The sequence below is a fragment of the Myotis daubentonii genome, chromosome 11, assembly GCF_963259705.1.
Source record: "Myotis daubentonii chromosome 11, mMyoDau2.1, whole genome shotgun sequence".
Lineage (NCBI taxonomy): Eukaryota > Metazoa > Chordata > Mammalia > Chiroptera > Vespertilionidae > Myotis > Myotis daubentonii.
In genome coordinates, this window is record NC_081850.1 from 57,975,286 (window position 1) to 57,995,219 (window position 19,934).

A 19,934-nucleotide genomic window follows, 5' to 3' on the forward strand; every position below is an offset into this window, starting at 1 on the left:
AAAGACCCAAGTTCTATCTCTCTTAATATTTTTCTTTTGTCCTGCTGCAAAACACGTAAGCTGAATGAGAATCTGCCTCCCCAGGGTAAGCTGGGCCAGGTGGCCCTCTGTCTCTTTTCCACCGCCTCTATGCATAAGTCTGTGTCACAGAGTGCATGAGTTTTTACTGCGGCTATAACTGAGGACCACAAATTAGTGACTTAACACAAGTTTATTCTCTTGTTACTAATGACTGGAGGTCCTAAGTCTGAACTCAGTCTTCAGGGCTGAAGTCAAGGTGTTGGCAGGGCTGCATTCTTTATGGAGCCTCTGAGGAAAGAATTCATTTCCTTGTCTTTTCACCTCTAGCAGCTGCCTGTATTCCTTGGCAAGGGCCCCTTCTTCCACCCTCAATATGCACCACCCCATCTCCATTTTCATCATGACATCATCACAGCGACTTCGCCTCAGACACTTCCTGCATCATTTTTATGTAATTACATTAGGTCCAGCAGGATGTTCCAAGATAACCTCCCTATTTCACAATGTTTAATGTAAGCACAGCTGCAAAGTCCCCTTTACCACAGAAGGTAACATATTTGCAGGTTCTGGGGATTTGGACATAGAGCTCTATGGGAGATCACTGTCCACCCTCCCACAGCAAAGTAAGCCAGCTCCTGTCCTTCCAGAACCCATCCCTCTGGTCCACCATCTTGTTTTTTCTTGCCACTTCCTCCTTTTATTTGCCTGGATATAAGATGGTAGACATCAACAATTAGAATTAGAAAATGCTGCAGAAGCTTGAAGCCCAAGCCATATGCTCCAACTCAATATTTCTCAGAAGAGCCAAGCACCTGGGGACTAGACATTAATGCTTTTATTCACGAAGTGAGGCTGTTGTTTCCATTCTACTGTTCCTTAAGTTTAGGTCCTGGGAAGCGCCTCTGAGAAATCAGGGTGGGAGATAAGACAAGACTTGTGAATTCTAATTCTAGCTAACAGGAATAGAACTAATACTAGCTAATACTAGCTAACAGGAATAGAACATTATTCTTAATCTCCTGTGACTGCTCCGGAGATCTCTAATCATTCAGAACCCATACAAAGGAGCAACCAGTTGAAATTCGACCTCGAAAGTCACTTCATTGCTAACTTTTCACACACCTAACCGTCACTGGACTAGAACCCTAACGTAAGTGGGGTTTCAAAACAGCAAATTTTTTCATTTTTTCTTTGGGTTGGCTCACTGAAACTGGATCTGCTAAGCCTAAGTATCACATTCATATTGAACATACATATAAAAGAACTCTGGGAAAGCAATCTAGAATACTTGAGTTCTTATCCTAACTATTTAAGTTTTTATTAATGCCATGTCAACAGACCTACACTTTGTGCTAAAAGAATGATCATATCATAATAAGAACACACAATGCTCTGGGTACTTTGCTTAGAACTCTGCATACATGATGTTGTTCTCACCTTAACTCTATGAGATATTCACATTTGATGCACCAGGAAATTGAGGCAAGGGTATTAAGCATGCTCCCCAAGGTAAGAATGTCTAGAAAGTTGTAAAGTGAAGATTCAAACATAGGTCTGGGCTTCTCAAAAACTGCCGGGGTCCAGCCCCAGCGGTTCAGGGGTTCCTAAAGGTGAGGACGGAGTCGGCGAAGAATGTTTTACACGGAGACAGTGTTCAGAACTCTCTAGCTCTCTTTAGTCTCCGTGGATCTTCCTGTGCCTGGCTGAGGCCACAGAAAAATATACCAAGGCAAGCTGAGCCTTTATTTTATAGGTAGTGGTTTCCATAGTTACACTGTTCTTGTGAGTTTCACTTGTTTTGACCAGTTACATTGTTCTTGTGAGTTTCACTTTTTTTTTTCTTGTGAGTTTCACTTGTTTTTATTCTTGTTCTTGCTTGCACGTCTCTTGGCCCATTAGCTTCCCAGATAAGATCTAGGGAGGGTGATAAGGTCAAGCCTAATTATGCTTAAGAGGACTGTGCCCTCTAAGCTGGGACTTGTTTGTGACTTTGCCAACAGGTCAGTCCGAGGCTTAATCCTATATGGGCTCACCACAAAAAACCTATTCTCTTCCTTCTATTTCTTCCATTAATATGCTACAATTGTCTCATTTGCAAAATAAGGATAGTAATACTATTTGTCCTGTTTACCTCACAAAGTAATTGTGAGAATAAATGGGGGAAAAATAAAAATGTGTATGAAAGGAGTTTGATAAATTTAAACATATACTCTACAATTTTTTCTTGAACTCTATATTTTCATATTGAAGTATTGAACACATTAGTAAGGAAATGTGAAGGTAACTTATCTTTTTACTCTTATTGTTTTTCATTGTGTAGGTAATATGTACTTATTTTTAGAAAAATATAAGTATGGATAGGAAAAACGTGGGTTTCTACCATCTAGTTACAATTACTGTTAATACTTTTATAAATAAAATTCTACACTTTATATGGGGTGGGGCAAAAGTAGGTTTATAGTTTGTATGGAAAAATAATACAACTGTAAATCTACTTTCTCCCAGTGCTATATTTTACAGAAGTAATGTCATCTTTTACATAAATGTGTTTTTCTACCTTTCTGTCAATAAATATATTTTCATTTTGAATAAATAGTATTCCATTGTAAAGATATATCATCATTCATTTAATTCAATTTGCATTATTGGATATTTAGTGTGAAATTTCTTTTAACAATCAAATCTGGAAGTGGATCTTTCTTGTTTATCCTTTTCCCTCCCCTAGGATAACTCAAAAGCAGTGATGGATCTAGTCTGTTTTTGGATTTTAGGCTGGCAAACACACTAAATTCAAAAGGAGCTATTCGTCTTCTCCTTGTTGACAATGCATAACTTTCTAGTACTCTGTATGTTATGTTGTCTATACATTGTTATCTGCCTCATAGGACTGCAAGGAGGATTATAGGAGTACATTTGTGAAGAAACCTTAAAAAGCATACATGTTACACAAATAAATATAATTGAACTTTTTTCCTGTATCTATGTCTCACATGAGTAATAATGAGGCATATTTCAGCCTGACTAAAAAAGAAGTCATCTGCTTAATTCTTTACCACCTGAACCTTTGAAGGCTCATTTCCATCAGTAGACTGTCCCGGCCAACCAGATACTAGGCTTTCAGTGTCAGGGTTAACTACCAGCCCAGGTCAGTACCTGCTCCCTCAATGCATAAGATCAAACACAGTCTCCTCTGAAAGTGTCTCAATCTTACACATCTGGAATGAAATCTGATCATCTGGCTGAGGTGTTAGGTTGAGGGAAGAAGAAGAGGTGAGATGTGGTAGACAACTGGCTTATTCCTTGCTTACTTTTCCCCATCCCATAAAAGAAAGACCTAAGAAAGACAAATGAGTGGTTTAAAGATTTTTCATTAGTTTCTTATTCATATATCTCTCAAAAAGCAATGTGGCAGATGCTGAGTTTTATAGAGCATTGTGTGTTCTTGCCTAGTTTTATAGAGTTGGCATCACATTTCTGGTGCTGTACAGTTCCTCTACTCTCCCGTGTATGTCAATGGGAGTAGCTAGAGTGGTCAGGAGGAACAGCAATGAGATTCCCATGTCTACATTCAGTTGTGTCACTAAGATGAACAACACCTTGCTATAAAAAGCCCCATATAATTGTCTAGGACAGTGGTCGGCAAACTGCGGCCCCTTGAGTGTGGCTCTTCCACAAAATACCACGTGCAGGCGTGCACATACAGTGCGATTGAAACTTCGTGGCCACACTCAAGGGAACAAAGAGCCGCATGTGGCTCCTGAGCCACAGTTTGCCGACCACTGGTCTAGGGCAATGATACTCAATGTACTGTAGCTGCTTTGCAAACTGTTATCTCTCCATACTGAGATAAGGAGCCTGTGCCAATGTGAACTATCACACTGCTTTCTTCATCAAGAAAGACATGCTGTGAAAATAATGTCAGATGGGCCAGTGTGCTTAGTGATACAGTAGGCGGCCTAGGGGAGAGAGAGAAGTTAGACTGTGTGGCCATAATCTCATGAATGATCTACTATAAGTGTGTCTGTGGTGGAAACTTCCTACCAATAAGAGACCAACCTTTCTGAAAAATATTGGGCATCACATTGAAGCTTCTATGGCAATACCTAAGGCTCTAGAAACTGTGTTAGAGGTATCATAGGTAAAATGTTGCCACTGGTACAGAACAGTGCCCTATGGCATGTCTTCTATTCCTAGGCAAATATGCAACAAACTTAGGAACCCAGTTTTGTTTTGTTTTCCTTTATTTTAGGGGTGTTTGTGTGTGAATCCACTTATTTTTAAAAACACACACATTAATTTTATTGATTTTTAGACAGAGAGGAAAGGAGAGGGAAAGAGAAACATGATATATGAAAGGGAAACATCCATTGGTTGCCTCCCACACGCCCTTCCCCTCCACCAGGGATTGAGCCTGCAACCTAGACATGTGCCTTGACCAGGAATCAAACCATGGAGACAATGCCCAATTAACTGAGCCACACTAGCCAAGGCTACCCTTTTTTATTTTTTAAAGAAAAAAAATGAGAAAGTGGGTAGAGAATAAGATGGATGATGAAGACATGTGAATCACATCCCACCTTAATTAATAACTACTAATGGAGAATTAGTGGAGATTCTGACTTGGATGATTTTTATCAGATCATAACCAACCTCTCTACTAGGTATTTAGCTAACACTATACATTTTCCACAGAACTCCACTTCATCATTTGATTCACAAAACAACTCTGTTGGATGGTAAGGTACCTTCTTTTGACAGGTGAGCATAGATGCTCAGAGACAGAGACACCTGCTTAAGATTAACTAGAGAGTAAGAGGTAGAGGTAGACTGAAGAGTCCTTTTAACCAACATGCTTAGAATCTAATTAGGGGTATTCATGAAATAAAACCTTATGGCACAAAATCCATGGTGCTTTCTGCAACAGCAGAAGAGAACACATTAAGGAATTAGACACTGAAATTGGTTTTCAGATGATTCAGATACTTAGCTCAGCTGATTCAATCATAAGTTAACTCCAAGATATAATAGTCAAACAAGATCAAGATCAAATTCTCTTTATGACTGCATTGTGGCAGGCACAAAGAAAAGTGGGTAAGACAGACTAATTGCCTAATGAATACTGTCCGCTAGTCTCCTCTTTTCTATGTATCTGGAAAAATAAATTAATGTTATAAAGAAAAATTCCCAAACTAACAATAAAAATTTCCAAATTAATCCCAGGTCTCAGTTCTTCAAGAGGAACCTGTAAAAGATCACTGCTAAGAAAAGTTTTGCATCACTTGACATTTAATTTGAAATCGTTTATCTTCAAGTCAGCAATAATTAGGTGCTGCTATCAGCCATTCATCATGAAATGTAGAAAAATACATTTCCTCCAGAGAGAGAGCAGTGCGTAGCTGGGGTGAGTCAAGGAAAGCCAACACAGTTGAGAGCAGATGTTTTAAAAATAAATGTTCTTTACTTATCCCCTCACGAAGTACCTCAGTTATGTAGTGGTATCATTGTTCTGTCCCCTGTACTGTACAAAAGTGGTGCTGTGCTAGCCAAATTCTAATAAAAAGTCTTCAGTACTTAGCCTTGTATTGTCAAAGAAAATGGATCATCTAAAGCACTTGTATTTCTAAGGGAATGAACATATGTTAATTAGTTAGTATATATGGCTCAATGAGACATACTATTTGTGGATGGTACACCCAACAAGAGTTGAAAATTGTAGTGTAGTCACTTTTTAATTGCATGTGTTTGGATCTAAGCCAATTACATTACTCCATTAACTTTGCCTAATGGAACCAATATGGAATTAACATGAGATATATGTTTTAGAGAGAAATGTATATCTGGCACTACCTTAGCAGGTAAATTTTAAGGAGTGTTAACCTAACTTTGGAGAAACTATATAAAACCCCTACAAGAAACAATACTATGGGGAGGGAAGAGAAAGAACAACTATAGAAACTTAATGTGACTTGTATGTAAATGTAACTGGATCCATATGCAACATCATCACTTGAAGGTCATAGAACTAAGAAGTGATCATCTTAATAAAATAAGTTAGCTTCAAGTAGAGATTTGAGTGTGGTAGTCAAGTCAGATTTTATTTTTTATGGAAATGTGCTTTGACCCTATCCTGTGTGTAATGTTGCTTTAAGCTTTTATTATGTTGTGATAATATACATATGGTTTCCAAAAGTGGGTAGTTAACTATCTTACTTTTCAATGGATTTCCCTGCTTGAATGAAGTTGATTCCTTCCAAGCTGATAATCTGTTTATGTTTTGAATAAACAGTATATTGAAATAAAACTATTATGCTTTTCTTAGAGATTGGATCATGTCAGTGGTTTCTCCTTCCATCAGAAGTTGTGGTAGGTACCATAAAAACCATTATGCAGTAATTAAAGGCTTTATGTGAAAGAAATCAGCAGCTCAAATGAGAGAGAAAGCACTGTTGTTGCTCCTGCTCTAAAGCAATTTTGATTTGTCTAAATGTGAGACACAATTTTACACCATTGGTGGTGTGGACAAGTCTGCTTTCTTCTCGAATCCTTTGTTCAGGCACTGGCACAATCAATAACTTGGGTCACTGGGCAGTAGACTCTAATGAGGACAGTGGCTACATTAAGTCAATTTTATTTAATGTGTAAAACAAGTTCAACATTCTTTTATATTTAGATAATTTTAAAAAATCACATCAGTATATTAGAGAAAGGTCTACTTTTGAGGAGAAGCAAGGGAAAGATTAGTTTTTATTTTTGCTGAAAGCAGATTATGGTCATATCCTAAAATTATACATTACAATGATTTGGCATTGAGCTGGACATTCTGATTATACAACATTATAGAATGACATTTAAATGATATATTAAAAGTAAGATGAGTTAGATATGTTTGAATTTAAAATAAATGAAATAAAATGTCCTCAGTTGGGCAAACTAGATCTGAGTTAATATCATAATCTTTGTCTTTCAAGCTGTGTGCCATGAAAATAACAGTGACAACAGCGACTTAAAGTAAGTTTCTGAATTGAAATATAGAAGTACATGTGCTTGGCAGAGTATTTATTTTACTGTCTGCTTGTAGAGGTTGTCCCTAGAGGACTCTGTTCCTCCTCAGGGTCCTAAACTTTGAAGTCTGCTGATGTTAGATGCTGCCTCATGGTTGCTCTGGCCCCCTTGTTGTAATGTGCTGTATACTGCACAGATCCATCCTGGAACACAGACAATTTTCCTTCTAACTAAGGAACACTAATTTGGGGAAAAATTCTTGCTATTGAAGACGCTTGCCAAACAATCTACAAATGGAGAGGAGTCTGGAGACTGTGAACAGTACTGGCAATGTATGAAATACTAGATAATAAAGAAGCAATGAAGAGAAACAAGTGATGCTGACTCTTGCATTTCATTAGATCTGATTCTGCATATAGTATATTAATAATGATACACCCTATGGATGCAATTTCATGTTTATAACACTTTGGCCATTGGCAGCATTGTGCACCTGTGTTTTCTATGCCTTCCCATCTGCTGCCTACAGTCATTCAGATTCAGGTGATGGAAATATTTTAGATAAAAGTTAATTAGCCTGCACTCTGCAGATTAAATCTCCATAGTTCAGCATCAAATAGGAATCTTCTGGGCAACTGCTGAAAGTAACTAGTGCCCGCCTTTCCCAAGATTAAAAATGTAAGATTCATTTTTCTAGAAAAATAAATCTTTAGTACTTTCTTGACATTTTATGAATGGATTCAATCAAACTTTTGATATCTGTCCTTACTCATTTACATATATATATATATATATATATATATATATATATATATATATCCCTTAGTTTCTCAGCCTCTACAATGGGACCAATACCAATTACCTATTTGTTTCATAAATACTTTGTGCAAGGCTTAATGAGCCTTGATATTTTGATAAAAATAAGGCACAAAATGCATACAACTTTGATTGCTTAAAGGACCCCACCCTCCCTTAAATATTTATCTCATCATCATTGTTAACAGCTAAGTTTACAAATAGCTTCTTTTATTAAAAATATATTTGATTTTTTTTTAACTCATAGGAAACTTCCTTTATTTCCAGATAACTGGAGCAGAAATGGGCGAACAGAGCATCTGCATACAGCCTGCCTCTGAGCCCACATCACATAGAAAGAAGACAGGGACAAAGACATAATCCCAAATGACTCATCCCATCCATTTTCATGCGATCACATAATAGCCAAGACTAATTAACCACCCTTCTTTACCTATTGCTTCTGGTACTAGTTACCGATTTCTTATTTACTCAAGGAATTCAAAGGGATGTGCTTCCCTCCTGACACCATCGCCTATGGCTCAGGCACATCTTCTAAGTCAAAGAGAGCAGATGCTGCTCTTTCCGCCACATGCTCTCCGAATTCCTCAAGGGAGTGAAACTCGGGCAAGTCGCGGATCCTCCATCGCCCTTCCCACAACCCACCCTCCCCCCAAGCTAGTCAACAGAACCCGGATCCCTCTCCAAGATCTTAAACTTAGACTTCCACTTCGTCCGGCACTTTTTCCCATTTTTGCTTTAAGTATTTTTCTTTTACTTCAATCTAGCAACTACCGAGGTGGTCCAATCCTTAAACAGTGTCAAAGTTGAAAATCCCTAAGTCCTTCAGGACTTTCCCCGTCCCCTTTCTCCCCCAGCAACCCCCCCGCCCCCCGCGATGGACCCAGCCCCCAGCCGCGCCAGTCTCCACTCCACGCGCCCGCGTGCTCTCACCTGACTCTCCCGCGGAAACTCGCGGCGCACGATGCTGATCACTGGAATGTGCAGAACAGAGCTGACCAAATCGAGCTCCATCATCTCGCCCTGGCTCTGGGGGAAAGCCAGCAGCGCCGATACCCCCTGCACCACCACGGTGTGGCACACGCTCTGCAGAAAGGAGAAAGGGTCACTGCTCCACGGCGAGCTAGGGGAGGAGAAAGGCAAGAGCGGCAGATCGCCCAGGCCCGCCTCGATGGCCATCACTACTTCCAAAGACAGGTTGTAGGGCAGTAGCCCTTCCACGCGGTTCAGGTTGTCCACGGCGAAGAGGAGGGCGTCCCGAGGCCACAAGGTCTCGGCCCCTGCGCCCTCCCCGGGCTTCCGGACACCCGGCGGCCCCCGGCCATGCAAGGCGCTCCCCAACCAGCGCGCGCCCGGCGAGGGCGCCGGGGGCCGCCAAGTCGCGGGCTCAGGCTCATCTCGCTGGGTGCCTGCCCGGCTGCTGTCCGGGGCGCGGCTGGCCGCGCGGGGGGCCGTGGTCCAGGGCTGCAGGTGCACGGCGCCCACCCTCACCGCGTGTCCGATGCGCTTGAGGATCTGGCAGGGCTGCGGGTGCGAGGAGGAGCCCGGCACCCCGGCCAGCACCAGTGCGCAGGGCGGCGGCAGCAGCAGACAGACCCTGCTCAGCAGCCACCACAAACTCAGTCTCCTCATTACTGAGACCCGCAGGGAGAAAGCGCGCCCCCTCCTGCGTCCGGCTGGCCCCCCTGCAGCCGCCGCCTAAGGTCCCCGCCCCCAGGTCCCGCGCACAGCTCACAGGGCGCGGAGAAGCGGTCCCGGGAGCAGGAGCGGTCCCCGGGCCATCCAAGTGGCAGCCTAGCGCGCCCCCGTCAGTCTCAGATCCCGCTCCTGGGTCCGTGCGCCTCGCATCCTCTGCCCGCCCAGTCCCTGCGCGGAGCCAGGCGGGCGGGCGGGCCGGCCGGTGCCGCTCACCCGCAGCTGGGGCGCCCGTTCCTTACCCGCCCCATCTGCAGGGCGGCTCTGAGTCCGGCCCCGCGGGGAGGCTGGGGTGAGAAGCACCCGGAGTCCTAGGGGGCAGCGGTGACCGAGGAGGTAACGAGCTCACTTGGATTCTCTTCCTTTCCCACCAAGGCGAGACGCACGGATTTCTTTGGGGTCGTGCAGGAGCGGGTGCTCACCGCCGGGATGCGGAAAAGAAGCCAAAGCCGCCTCGCTCCGCCGTGGGCCATCCCCTCGCGGGCTTCCCCGGCTCAGGCTTCATTTTTCTACTTCCCTCGCTACTTCCTCTCTTCCTTTCGTCCTCTTTCCGCCCAGTCGCTGCCGCCGCTTGCTTCCTCCGAGGAGCGACGCGACTGGCCAGCAAAGGGTGGTTCTGCTCGGAGCGCAAAGTTCTCCCCGCCTCAGCCGGCGCCTCCCTGTTGCTGAGCCTTGGCCCTAGCCGGTCGCTTGGCTGCGCTAAACGCCCACTGGTGGTGAGATTCCCGGTAGACGCTTCCTGCGCGCCTGGCAAGGCCTCTCCGCTCCCAGGCCAGGAGTCCGCAGTTTGCCACCTTGCCTGCGACCTCGGAGGGCGTGGGCTCCCAGCCGGGGAGAATTCCGAATTTGGAGTTGCGCCCGAGGAATCTGAAAGCCAGTTGTTCACTGGGATAAGCTCAGAGAGGCTGGGACTTTAATGAGCTTCTCTTCCCTGTGTTGGTTTACAGGTATTTCGAGTTAAGGATATTAAAGCAAGAATCGTTTACACATTTAATCCCCTCAATTCCTTCTCTCTGGCATGTGGGCCTCTGCAGTTTTTAAGGATCCCTATGTTTTTAGATTCTCAGAATTAAAGCAGTCAATTTAAAGCAATCATTTGAGAAATTAAAGAGATTCAACATACTTTTAGAGTTTCAAATACAGTCAACAGCATTTCCTGGTAGACCAGGAGTCCCCCAGAGCACTGCTTCTAGTAAGTTCTTTCATTTGTATGCTAATACGTGAGGTCAGTGGGTTATGACATCATCTTTTCCTCCATGATCTACATGATCTGGAATTAGAAGGGAGAAGTTTAAGAGGAGGTGCGTGGTTCTCACACATACGATCAATTTAATTTATGCCACAATATCAGTTCGGAGAGTAGGGGCCAAGCCCCGGGAATCAGCAATTCTGAATTTCATCACCAATTCAAGAGAAGCATGACCTTGGCAATTTATTTCACCTGACCTTGGCCTGTTGTTTGGATCTGTTAAATTGTTATGCAAATACAGCTGGCTTGGAGCTCTGGAGAATTGTTTTGATTCCTGAGCTGAAGTTCCCATCATGCTTTAAATCCTCGGGATGCAGAGGCTCTATCTAGCTAAATAAAACCCCCAAGAAGGTTGCAAAGTGAATGCCGTTTTCCTCAGACTTTTAAAGGCATCTCAGTGCAAAAAGTACCTCACTCTCAAAATAGCCCTTGCAAGGCTGGGGTGCCAGAGGGGAGAAGAGGCTTCCTAGAGGGAACCGTGAGCATCCTAACAGAGGGTGAACCACCAGGGAAAAGTTTCCTCCCGAGGCCCCGGAGAGCATCCTATCCATGGATGCTGGAAATCCCTCTGGCTCCACAGGAGTCCATGGATTGGGATCTGAGTAAGAGGAGTAGAATTCCCTGGTCCTTGTATTGTAGGAAGATTGGGACTCCATGACTGTGTAGTAGGAGGTTCGCTTGCCTGTGTAGGAGTTTGTGTGCTTTGAGGAGGTTCACATTCCAGCTTGTGATCATGACCCGAGTGGGACTCTTAAGTTCCTGGCATTACACAGACATTCAAATCTGCTTCCTAAGAGAATAGACGGTGATGAAGAATAGAGAGGTCTGATCGAGTAGGCCGTTAGACAGACATGAGCAGAGTAGGAACGATAGGCCAGGTACAGGAGGTGACCAAGGTCTAATACCTGGTGCTGTTTGCGGGTAACAGATCTATTGGTTAATGGCCTCTCACAAGTCCACGACTACCTTGAGGGAATGGCTCAACTTGTGGTTCATAGAAGAGAAGATGATTCCCACAGTTCTGGGGTTAGTGCTGCCCCAGGTCATGCTAAAACTGCAGCTGCACCCTGGCCAGTATGACTCGGTTGAAAAATCGTCCCATGCACTGAGAGGTTACCATTTTGATTCCTGGTCAGGGCACATGACAGGGTTTCGGGCTTCATCCCCAGTAAGGGGGCAGGGGTGTAGGAGGCAGCTAATCAATGTTTCTTGCTCAATGTTTCTCTCTCTCTCAAATCAATAAAAACATACTTTAAAAAAAGACTGTAGCTGAATCGTGTGAATACTGTGAATAGTGAAGAATAGCCCTTCCTTCCTGTGTTTCCTTTTGCTTCTTTCCTAGGCTTTGTAGTTATGATACACTGATTTCCCTTCCCTTTCTCTTGCTGCCTGGTCCTCTTTTTCCATATCACTATAATCTGAGCATCTCTGACATGATTCTTTTTTTCCCTTTCCCCACATCTTCCTTTTTCCTTCTCCTTCTCCTTTTCCACGCTTCAATGATCATAATTTTTCAGATTCAGTCATCATTTCAACAACCATTTATTAAGCTCCCACTATGTGCCAGGCACTGCTGTAGGACTCTCCTGGGGATAGATGATTAAAGTCTAGTTCAGAGAATTTGAGTTTCCCCCCACAAAGTCATATAGTTAATGAGTGAACGAAATGCTAACATTGAGCTTATATTCTAGTGGGAGAGACAGACAATAAAACACAAATAAGTGAATATAGGATATGTTAGTTGATGATAAGAAGAAAAATAAAGCACCAAGAGGAAATATTAAGAGAGTGGCTTCTAAGCTTAGATAGAGCAGCAGGAGAAAACCTGGTTGAGAAGATAACTTTTGAATAAAGACCTAAAGGGAGGTGAGGAAGCAATTTGTTTGGATACTTACAAGGCAAGAATCTCCAAGCTGAGGGAACAGCAAGTGCGAAGGCCCTGAAGCAGGAGTGTTTCTGATGTGTTTGAAGAATAGTGAGGTGTCCAGAGTTACTGGAGCAGAATGATCCAGGACAAGAGTGGTGGCAGGTGAGGACAGGAAGGTAAGAAGGATGTGATGGACCATGTAAGTCAATGAATAACATTAGTTTCTACTCTGAAAGGAATGAGAAGGCATTGGGGAGGGGGCATTAAGGAGAGGAGTGACAGAACCTATGTTTTTACAGGGCCACTCCAGCCGCTCTGTTGATAACAGATGAAAGGTGGTCAAGGGTGGACGTCAGAGACCAGACATGAAGCTGTTACAATAATCTACATGAGAGATAACATTACTGAGAGGTCACAACAACAACTTCATCAGGTTGGAGTTATTATCCTCATTCTGTAGATAGGAAATTGTGTTTGAGGAAAGTTGGGTAATTTCCATGAAGTCCTCACGTAGTGAGTGAGGGGCAGTATGGCTCTGAAATTCTAAGTTCATCCCAGCTGCATTGTTGGTAGCAAGACTCAGCCCAATTTCAGAATTGGCTCACCCAGAGGCGACGAAGCGCTTTATTTTACCACGTTGGAAATGAGAACTACTCATCTTCTCATGTTGGAAAGTCAAATAAACAAAAACAAATCCAAATGCTGGCAATTTAAAAAGTGCTTTTGTGTACCTCTGTGCTTCCTGGTGCCAGCGATGGGGTGACTAAAAGCTGAGTATTCTGGAGGTGGCCCGGGAAAGCTGCAGTGAAGGCCACGGTGCGAGTCAGAACTTCGATTCTATCCTCAGCACTGGTTCCCTATGAACGTGACGTTTAACGTCCCAAAGCTCAAGCTTCCTTTCTACTGGGGTCCTTGTAACAGTTCTTTCTGATGGTCTACACGGCTGTGCGTGGACCCCTGTGACTCCCGTCAAGTCCCTTAGAAATGGGAGGCTTCTCCAGGGTGATCAGTTTTGTCACATATTTATAAAAGTTTGGACAACTATTTTTTTTTGCCTATATCCTGACATATTTCAAGTCCTACCCATATCTAGCTTTGCTTTGTAAGTAGGAATAATAGTAAGTGGAATGTTTTTAACTCTGGAGCAGGCTTTTATGCAGCAGTAACAAGGTAGGGTTGCTTTTTCAACCAATATTCACATGACAGATGTGCTTACCGCTCATTAATAATACCCATAAGCCCAAATTGTATCCCTCCCCACATCAACTTCTTTGTCTGTGTTGCCAGAGGCCCTGTTGTTATGAGAACCTTTCTGGGTAAAAACAAACCAAAAAATATGTGAAGTTGATAGGGAAACGATGTAGCAGAATTTGAGGAGAGAATGAATCTAGAAAAAATTAGGTCCGTTTAGAGGAGCAGACCCCCTCTAAAGAGTAATTATTCTTTTCTCATTCCACCAATTAAAAAAAAAAGCCAATATTGACTTGATACCTAATAACACTGTCCTATATTCTAATTATTAGGCATTAATTTTGGCAATAGTCATCTTTTTAAAAAATGCAAATAACTCATGATTATGGGACTCCCACCCATCAAACATTAGTATAAATTATTTTACCCTGAATGTTGTAAAATTGATATCCTGTTGGGAATTTTGGGAGCGGGAGGAATTCATTTTGCATTACACAGGAATTTGGGGACGTAGAAAAGGACCAGGTGGGGCCTCACAGAAGGAGTTTAGGCCAATCTGAGGGTCTGGAAACAGAAGAAAAGGAGCATTAGGAACTAAGACAACAGTATAAAGAAAAAGTAGCAAAAAGTTAATTCCCTTTATCTAGTTCAAATAGTTCTTAGGCTTTGTTTATGCTGGAACATACAAAGGGAAAGGCCTTCTTTTTGCACCATGTGATCAGCTATACCCAGGAGAACAAATTCAGGCCAGAGCCATTACCTGGAGATAAATTAGGGTTTGCCAATAGTTGTTTGCCTTTCAAAAATGAAAAAGAACACTGTGGTGTCCTCAGTCCAGCTGTTTTTTGGGGAATAAGCTATCAGTTGTGACAAGTGCATGGCCTTTTCAATATCCACCAGGATTATTGGCTGAGTGTTTAGATGTCTTGATTCCTCTCCTAAACCACACACTACAAGGGAATAAAATAGGACTTGGGGGGGGACCAATATGACAGTGTCTCTCAGTCTCTCTCTCTCTTCCCCCTCTCCCTTGGTGGCAATCATTCCAACATAGTGTTTATCCAAATGAGTTATGGAATAAAACTTGGCCCATCACAGACTGCGACATTTATAAGGGACTTTTTTGTGCCCAGTTTGTAGCACAAATTTTATACCTGTAGCCAAAAGAATTTGGGAATTTTCTAAGTGCTATTGTCCTTCATAGATCTCCTGCCTTATATCTGTAAAAGCACTTTTTTTAAGAAAAATTGTTTTGTTTCTTTAGAAAGAGACTTTTAGGAAGATTTTCAGGACATGTATAGGAATTAAGAAATCTTTATTATTCTGGAGCTTATTATTATCTTAACTTCTATATGCCAGGCACTTTGTATGGATGATCTCCTACTTTCATGAATAGACTGCTTATCTTTATTGTATAGATAATGCAGCTGACACTTGGTAAGGTTGAGCCATTTGCTAAGAATGGGAAAGCAAACACAGATTTGATCCCCAGACTCCAAAGACCGTGTTCCTTTCATTTCCATTTCTAGGTGAAATGGAGGTGTCATGAGCAGGCCTGGTTGACTCTAGAGCAGGGGTGGGCAAACTTTTTGACTGGAGGGCCACAATGGGTTCTTAAACTGGACCGGAGGGCGGGAACAAAAGCATGGATGGAGTGTTTGTGTGAACTAATATAAATTCAAAGTAAACATCATTACATAAAAGGGTACGGTCTTTTTTTTCAATAGTTTTATTCATTTCAAATGGGCCGGATCCGGGCCCACGGGCCATAGTTTGCCCACGGCTGCTCTAGAGCCATTATCTAACCAATGGACAGGGATGTACATAATCACAAAGCTATTTGATTATTTAGCACTTGTCAGAGTATATAAATGAAAACTCTAAACATTTTAATAGATAAGGAGACCTTAGGAAATGGCTTTCTTACTGTTTAATACTACACATAATGAATCATCATGATTTTCTGTTCTCCTATTGGCCCATAAAATATCCAGCAAATATCCTCTTTTCTGTTTCATATGTGAAATGACATCTACCATGGTTGCAGTTTTAAATGTCAGTGGAAATATTATAACTCATTATCCTCCTTACTCTGTTTAGCAACCACATACTGAAGATAGCAAGGAGTTTTTAAAAAATATATACTTTTATTGATTTCAGAGAGGAAGGGAGAGGGGGAGAGAGAGAGAAACATCAATGATGAGAGAGAATCATTGATCAGCTGCCTCCTGCATGCTCCCTACAGGAGATCGAGTCTGCTACTCGGGCCTGTGCCCTGAAGGGGATCAAACCATGATCTCCTGGTTCATAGGTCAATGCTCAACCACTGATCCATGCTGGCTGGGCAGCAAGAAATATTTTAATATGTGAGAATCTGGGTGATTTGGGATGGTGCCTCTAGAATGTTCTCACTGGGACAGTTTCCATCAAGGGGAACTTTTATTCTTTATAAGACAGACCGGAGCTGCTTCTTCACATAATCTAATTGACAAGACTTTTATCTTGATCAAAGGATGAAAGAGTTTGCTTGGTATAAGCGAGCTTACTAAAAAATGATTTGGATCTGCTTCATATTGTGATGTGGGAGCTTTTGCTAAACAGTTGTCCTTCATCCATTTCCAATTGATGTCGGCAGAAAAAAATCTCATGATTATGCTGAAGCGGAATCTTCTGGGAACTGAACCTCTCTTTGAAATGATTGCTGGCCATCTAGAAATTGTTATTGAAGGAGGAATGACCTTCCTTCTGAATTTGAAATCCCCTCAACACTATACTTCTTTCTTTTGGGGTGTCAATCATTGGGTTAAAAAAAAATAAGTTGCCCTGACTGGTATGGCTCAGTTAGTTGGAGCATCATCCTATGCACCTGAATGTCATGGGTTTGATTCCTGATCAGGGCACATATCTAGGTTTCGGGTTTGATCCCCGGTAGGGTTGCAATGTTTCTCTATCACATCGATGATTCTCTCTTTCTCCCCCTCTCCCTCTCTCTCTAAAATCAACAAAAACATATCCTTTGGTGAAGATTAAAAAATAATGAGAAGTCGATCCTCTCCCCCAACAGTACCATCTCACTATGAAGAGAAGACTGAGCAATATCATGCTGATTAAACAATAACCATGATGATCAGCTTATGATCTCATGGAACTCTACCAAGAACTCAATGGGAAAACATTTCATCCATTAAAAATGCTGGTATAATGAGACTGATTGGGATGAGGCAGGATGGAACTAGCATCTACTGATGACATCTTTTATTTTAATGCATTTTTTTGGAGATTTAAAAAAATTCTAAAGTAAGAAGAGGGCAGACATATTAATATATTTATATACGAGGTAGTTTTAAATCATTTGTGAATCGCTAATGGCTGAGGCAGACAGACAATAAATTGATAGCCTAAGGTTCCACAGCATATGGCAGATGCAGAACTAAAATCCTATTTACTTTATAGCAGTCAAAATAGGAAAGCAACTTTTACTACCATGACCACAGATGGGGGAGCTGGTGCTGTGTAGGCTGGGTTTCTTTCCTGATCTGCTCCCACAATAAAAGACCCCTGTTTGGCTCTGATATTTGATGCAATTAGTGAGCAGAGCTTTTCTGGTAATGAAAACACTTGTAGCCCATTTGTTTATAGCGGCCATATCTGCCTTTCTTTTTCTTTTTCTTTCTTTTTTTTTTTTTTTTTAAACTGGGAGAGTTGCAATTTCTTCTCACCTTAGTGTGCCTTCTTCCTAAAGTCCTTGTCTGGTTGGCAGCACAGTCATGTTTCTGTGAAGTTTCAGAAATGGTCTTCAGCAAAAGCAATCTTCCTTCTCTAGTGTAGCCTCTATTCAATCTTCCTCTCTAAGTCTCCCTACTGGCTCCCTGCTGCTTTCTAAATCAAGCTGTGATTTTCCTGGTTTATCAGCTTCTCCATCAGTGGTTTAAATTTGCTATTACAGATTTCCACCCCTCCCAATGGTATCCTCTCTAGTGCCAATATACATCGTGTTCACTCCAGAAGTGGGTGGTCAGTAACCTATCGTGGCAGCGTCCACAGTTAGTGGTGCAGTCATCTGTATGTGGTTGGGATGAACGGCGGAGATTGTCTATAGCCTTTTTTGCTTTTGCATCCGCAGTTTTCAAGTGACTACAGTGTCTACAGGTTGCCCATACATTATTATTTCATTCTGATTCTACCAATGCCAGCAAGTCTTATTTGTCTACATAGTCAGGGGATCTGGTTTAAAGTATACAATTGTCTAACCACTATGCTGTACACCTGAAACTTATACAAGTTTATATTGAATGTAAACTGTAATTGAAAAAAATTAAAAAATTTCAAAGAGTAAAAAAAAATCTAAAATATAGTCAGGAGATAAAAGGCCAAAAGATGATTTTGTCCTCTCTGTGCTCCCTTAAATTATGCAATAAAACTTATCCTCTCTGTCCAGTTTTAATGATGGGGTGGGTACAAAATTAAAAACATTATCAAGAAGAAAAACATATCAGATGATATTTCAAAAAAAATTCTTATCCATAGGCATAAAAACAGTGGGGAAATGCTATTATTATTATTATTATTATTATTATTATTATATGACTGCTTCTTGGAAGCTTGCATAGCAACATTGAGAAAACTCACTTTTTATCTAATACTAGGGGCCCAGCGCATGAATTTGTGCACCTTGAAAGGAAGTGTGGGCCACGAGGCTGCGGTGGGCACAGAGGCAGGTCTCAGGCCATCCTCTGCGCCCACGCCCAGTCCCTCACACTGTGGCCCACCCCGGTCCCCTATCTGCTGGCAGCCCTACTCCCACTGCTGCCACTTCCATGTGCTGATGGCGCTGGTCCTGCTTGCACCAGCTGACAGCATGGAGGGATTGGTGCCGGCACCATCAGCAAGTGTGAGCAGCAGCTCTGGCACCGTCTGCAGGTGTGAGCGGGGCTGTCACCAGCAGTGGGTGCGAGAGGAAGCTGCCGGCCCCAGTCACCCCTCAGGAGCAGAGGGAGGTGGAGAAGCCCTGAGGGGCAATCAGGGCCAGCAGTCGCTGCTCGCACCTGCTGATGGTGCTGAGCAACTGGGGCCACTGCTGGGCGCCAGCAGCAGGTACAAGCAGCGGCTCTGGCGCCGGCAGCAGGTGTGAGTGTCGGGCGGGACTGTGGTGTGCGGGAGCAGAGAATTTTCAGTAACCACCAGAGGCTCGCCCCGATGACAGCAACCGGTGCCCTGCCTTGGTCTGGCACCCCGACTCACCTGCTCCACCATCCCACCGCAGCCGATGCCCACCATGTTCCGTGTTCTGCTGCTTGCTGCCAATGTCCACCGTGTTCCGCGTGCACCCCCTGGTGGTCAGTACACGTCATAGTGACTGGCTGTTCAGTTGTTTGGTTGTTCTGCTCTTTGGTCTATTTGCATATTAGTAATATATATATATATATATATATATATATATATATATATATATATATAGTGAGAGAGAGAGAGAGAGAGAGAGAGAGAGAGAGAGAGAGAGAGAGATACTTCAGTTAGATTGAAGAGCTAAGTATAATCACATAGGAAAATGAAAATGTATAGATCAAAGTACTTAAGGCAACATTGTTGATGCTTTGAAAAAAATAGGAATACTCCTATGCTAATTATAAAATCAAGCTACAACACATGGAGGGCCACATAACTGTTGATCTTTTTTGATAAAATAATTTGCCTCATGGAAATTAATACCAAAAAAGAGAAGAAAAATAAAAGGAAGAAACCCAAACAGTATAAATAGAAAGGTATTTTGCAGCACAACTGAAACATTATGGAACCCCCAAAACATATTTAGTAATAATGATTAACTTATTTATGGCATATTAATTATGTTATTTCATTCAGTCAGTAAAAGTGATGAACATGAAATTTTAGTTTTTGGTAAATCATGTACAGATATGAAAAAAATCAAGTATGGATTGCATACACTTTGATTACAATCCTATATAATATGTATAATAAAACCCTAATATGCAATTTGACTGAATAGCAGAACAACCAAAACGACCAATTGCTATGATGCACACTGACCACCAGGGGGCAGACACTCAATACAGGACCTGCCCCCTGGTGGTC

At 42.4% G+C, this 19,934-nt stretch overlaps 1 protein-coding gene across 1 annotated transcript in view; it reads right to left on the bottom strand.

Moving 5' to 3' along the window:
- The window catches only part of GRIN3A (glutamate ionotropic receptor NMDA type subunit 3A), a 141,730-nt gene extending 131,549 nt beyond the window's left edge, over nucleotides 1–10,181 (bottom strand). Inside the window, exon 1 of the mRNA XM_059657523.1 lies at nucleotides 8,773–10,181. Coding sequence (XP_059513506.1) covers nucleotides 8,773–9,471 — 699 coding nt within the window. The 5' untranslated portion in view covers nucleotides 9,472–10,181. The remainder of the gene's footprint in view (nucleotides 1–8,772) is intronic.
- Between the last annotated feature and the right edge of the window lie 9,753 nt (nucleotides 10,182–19,934).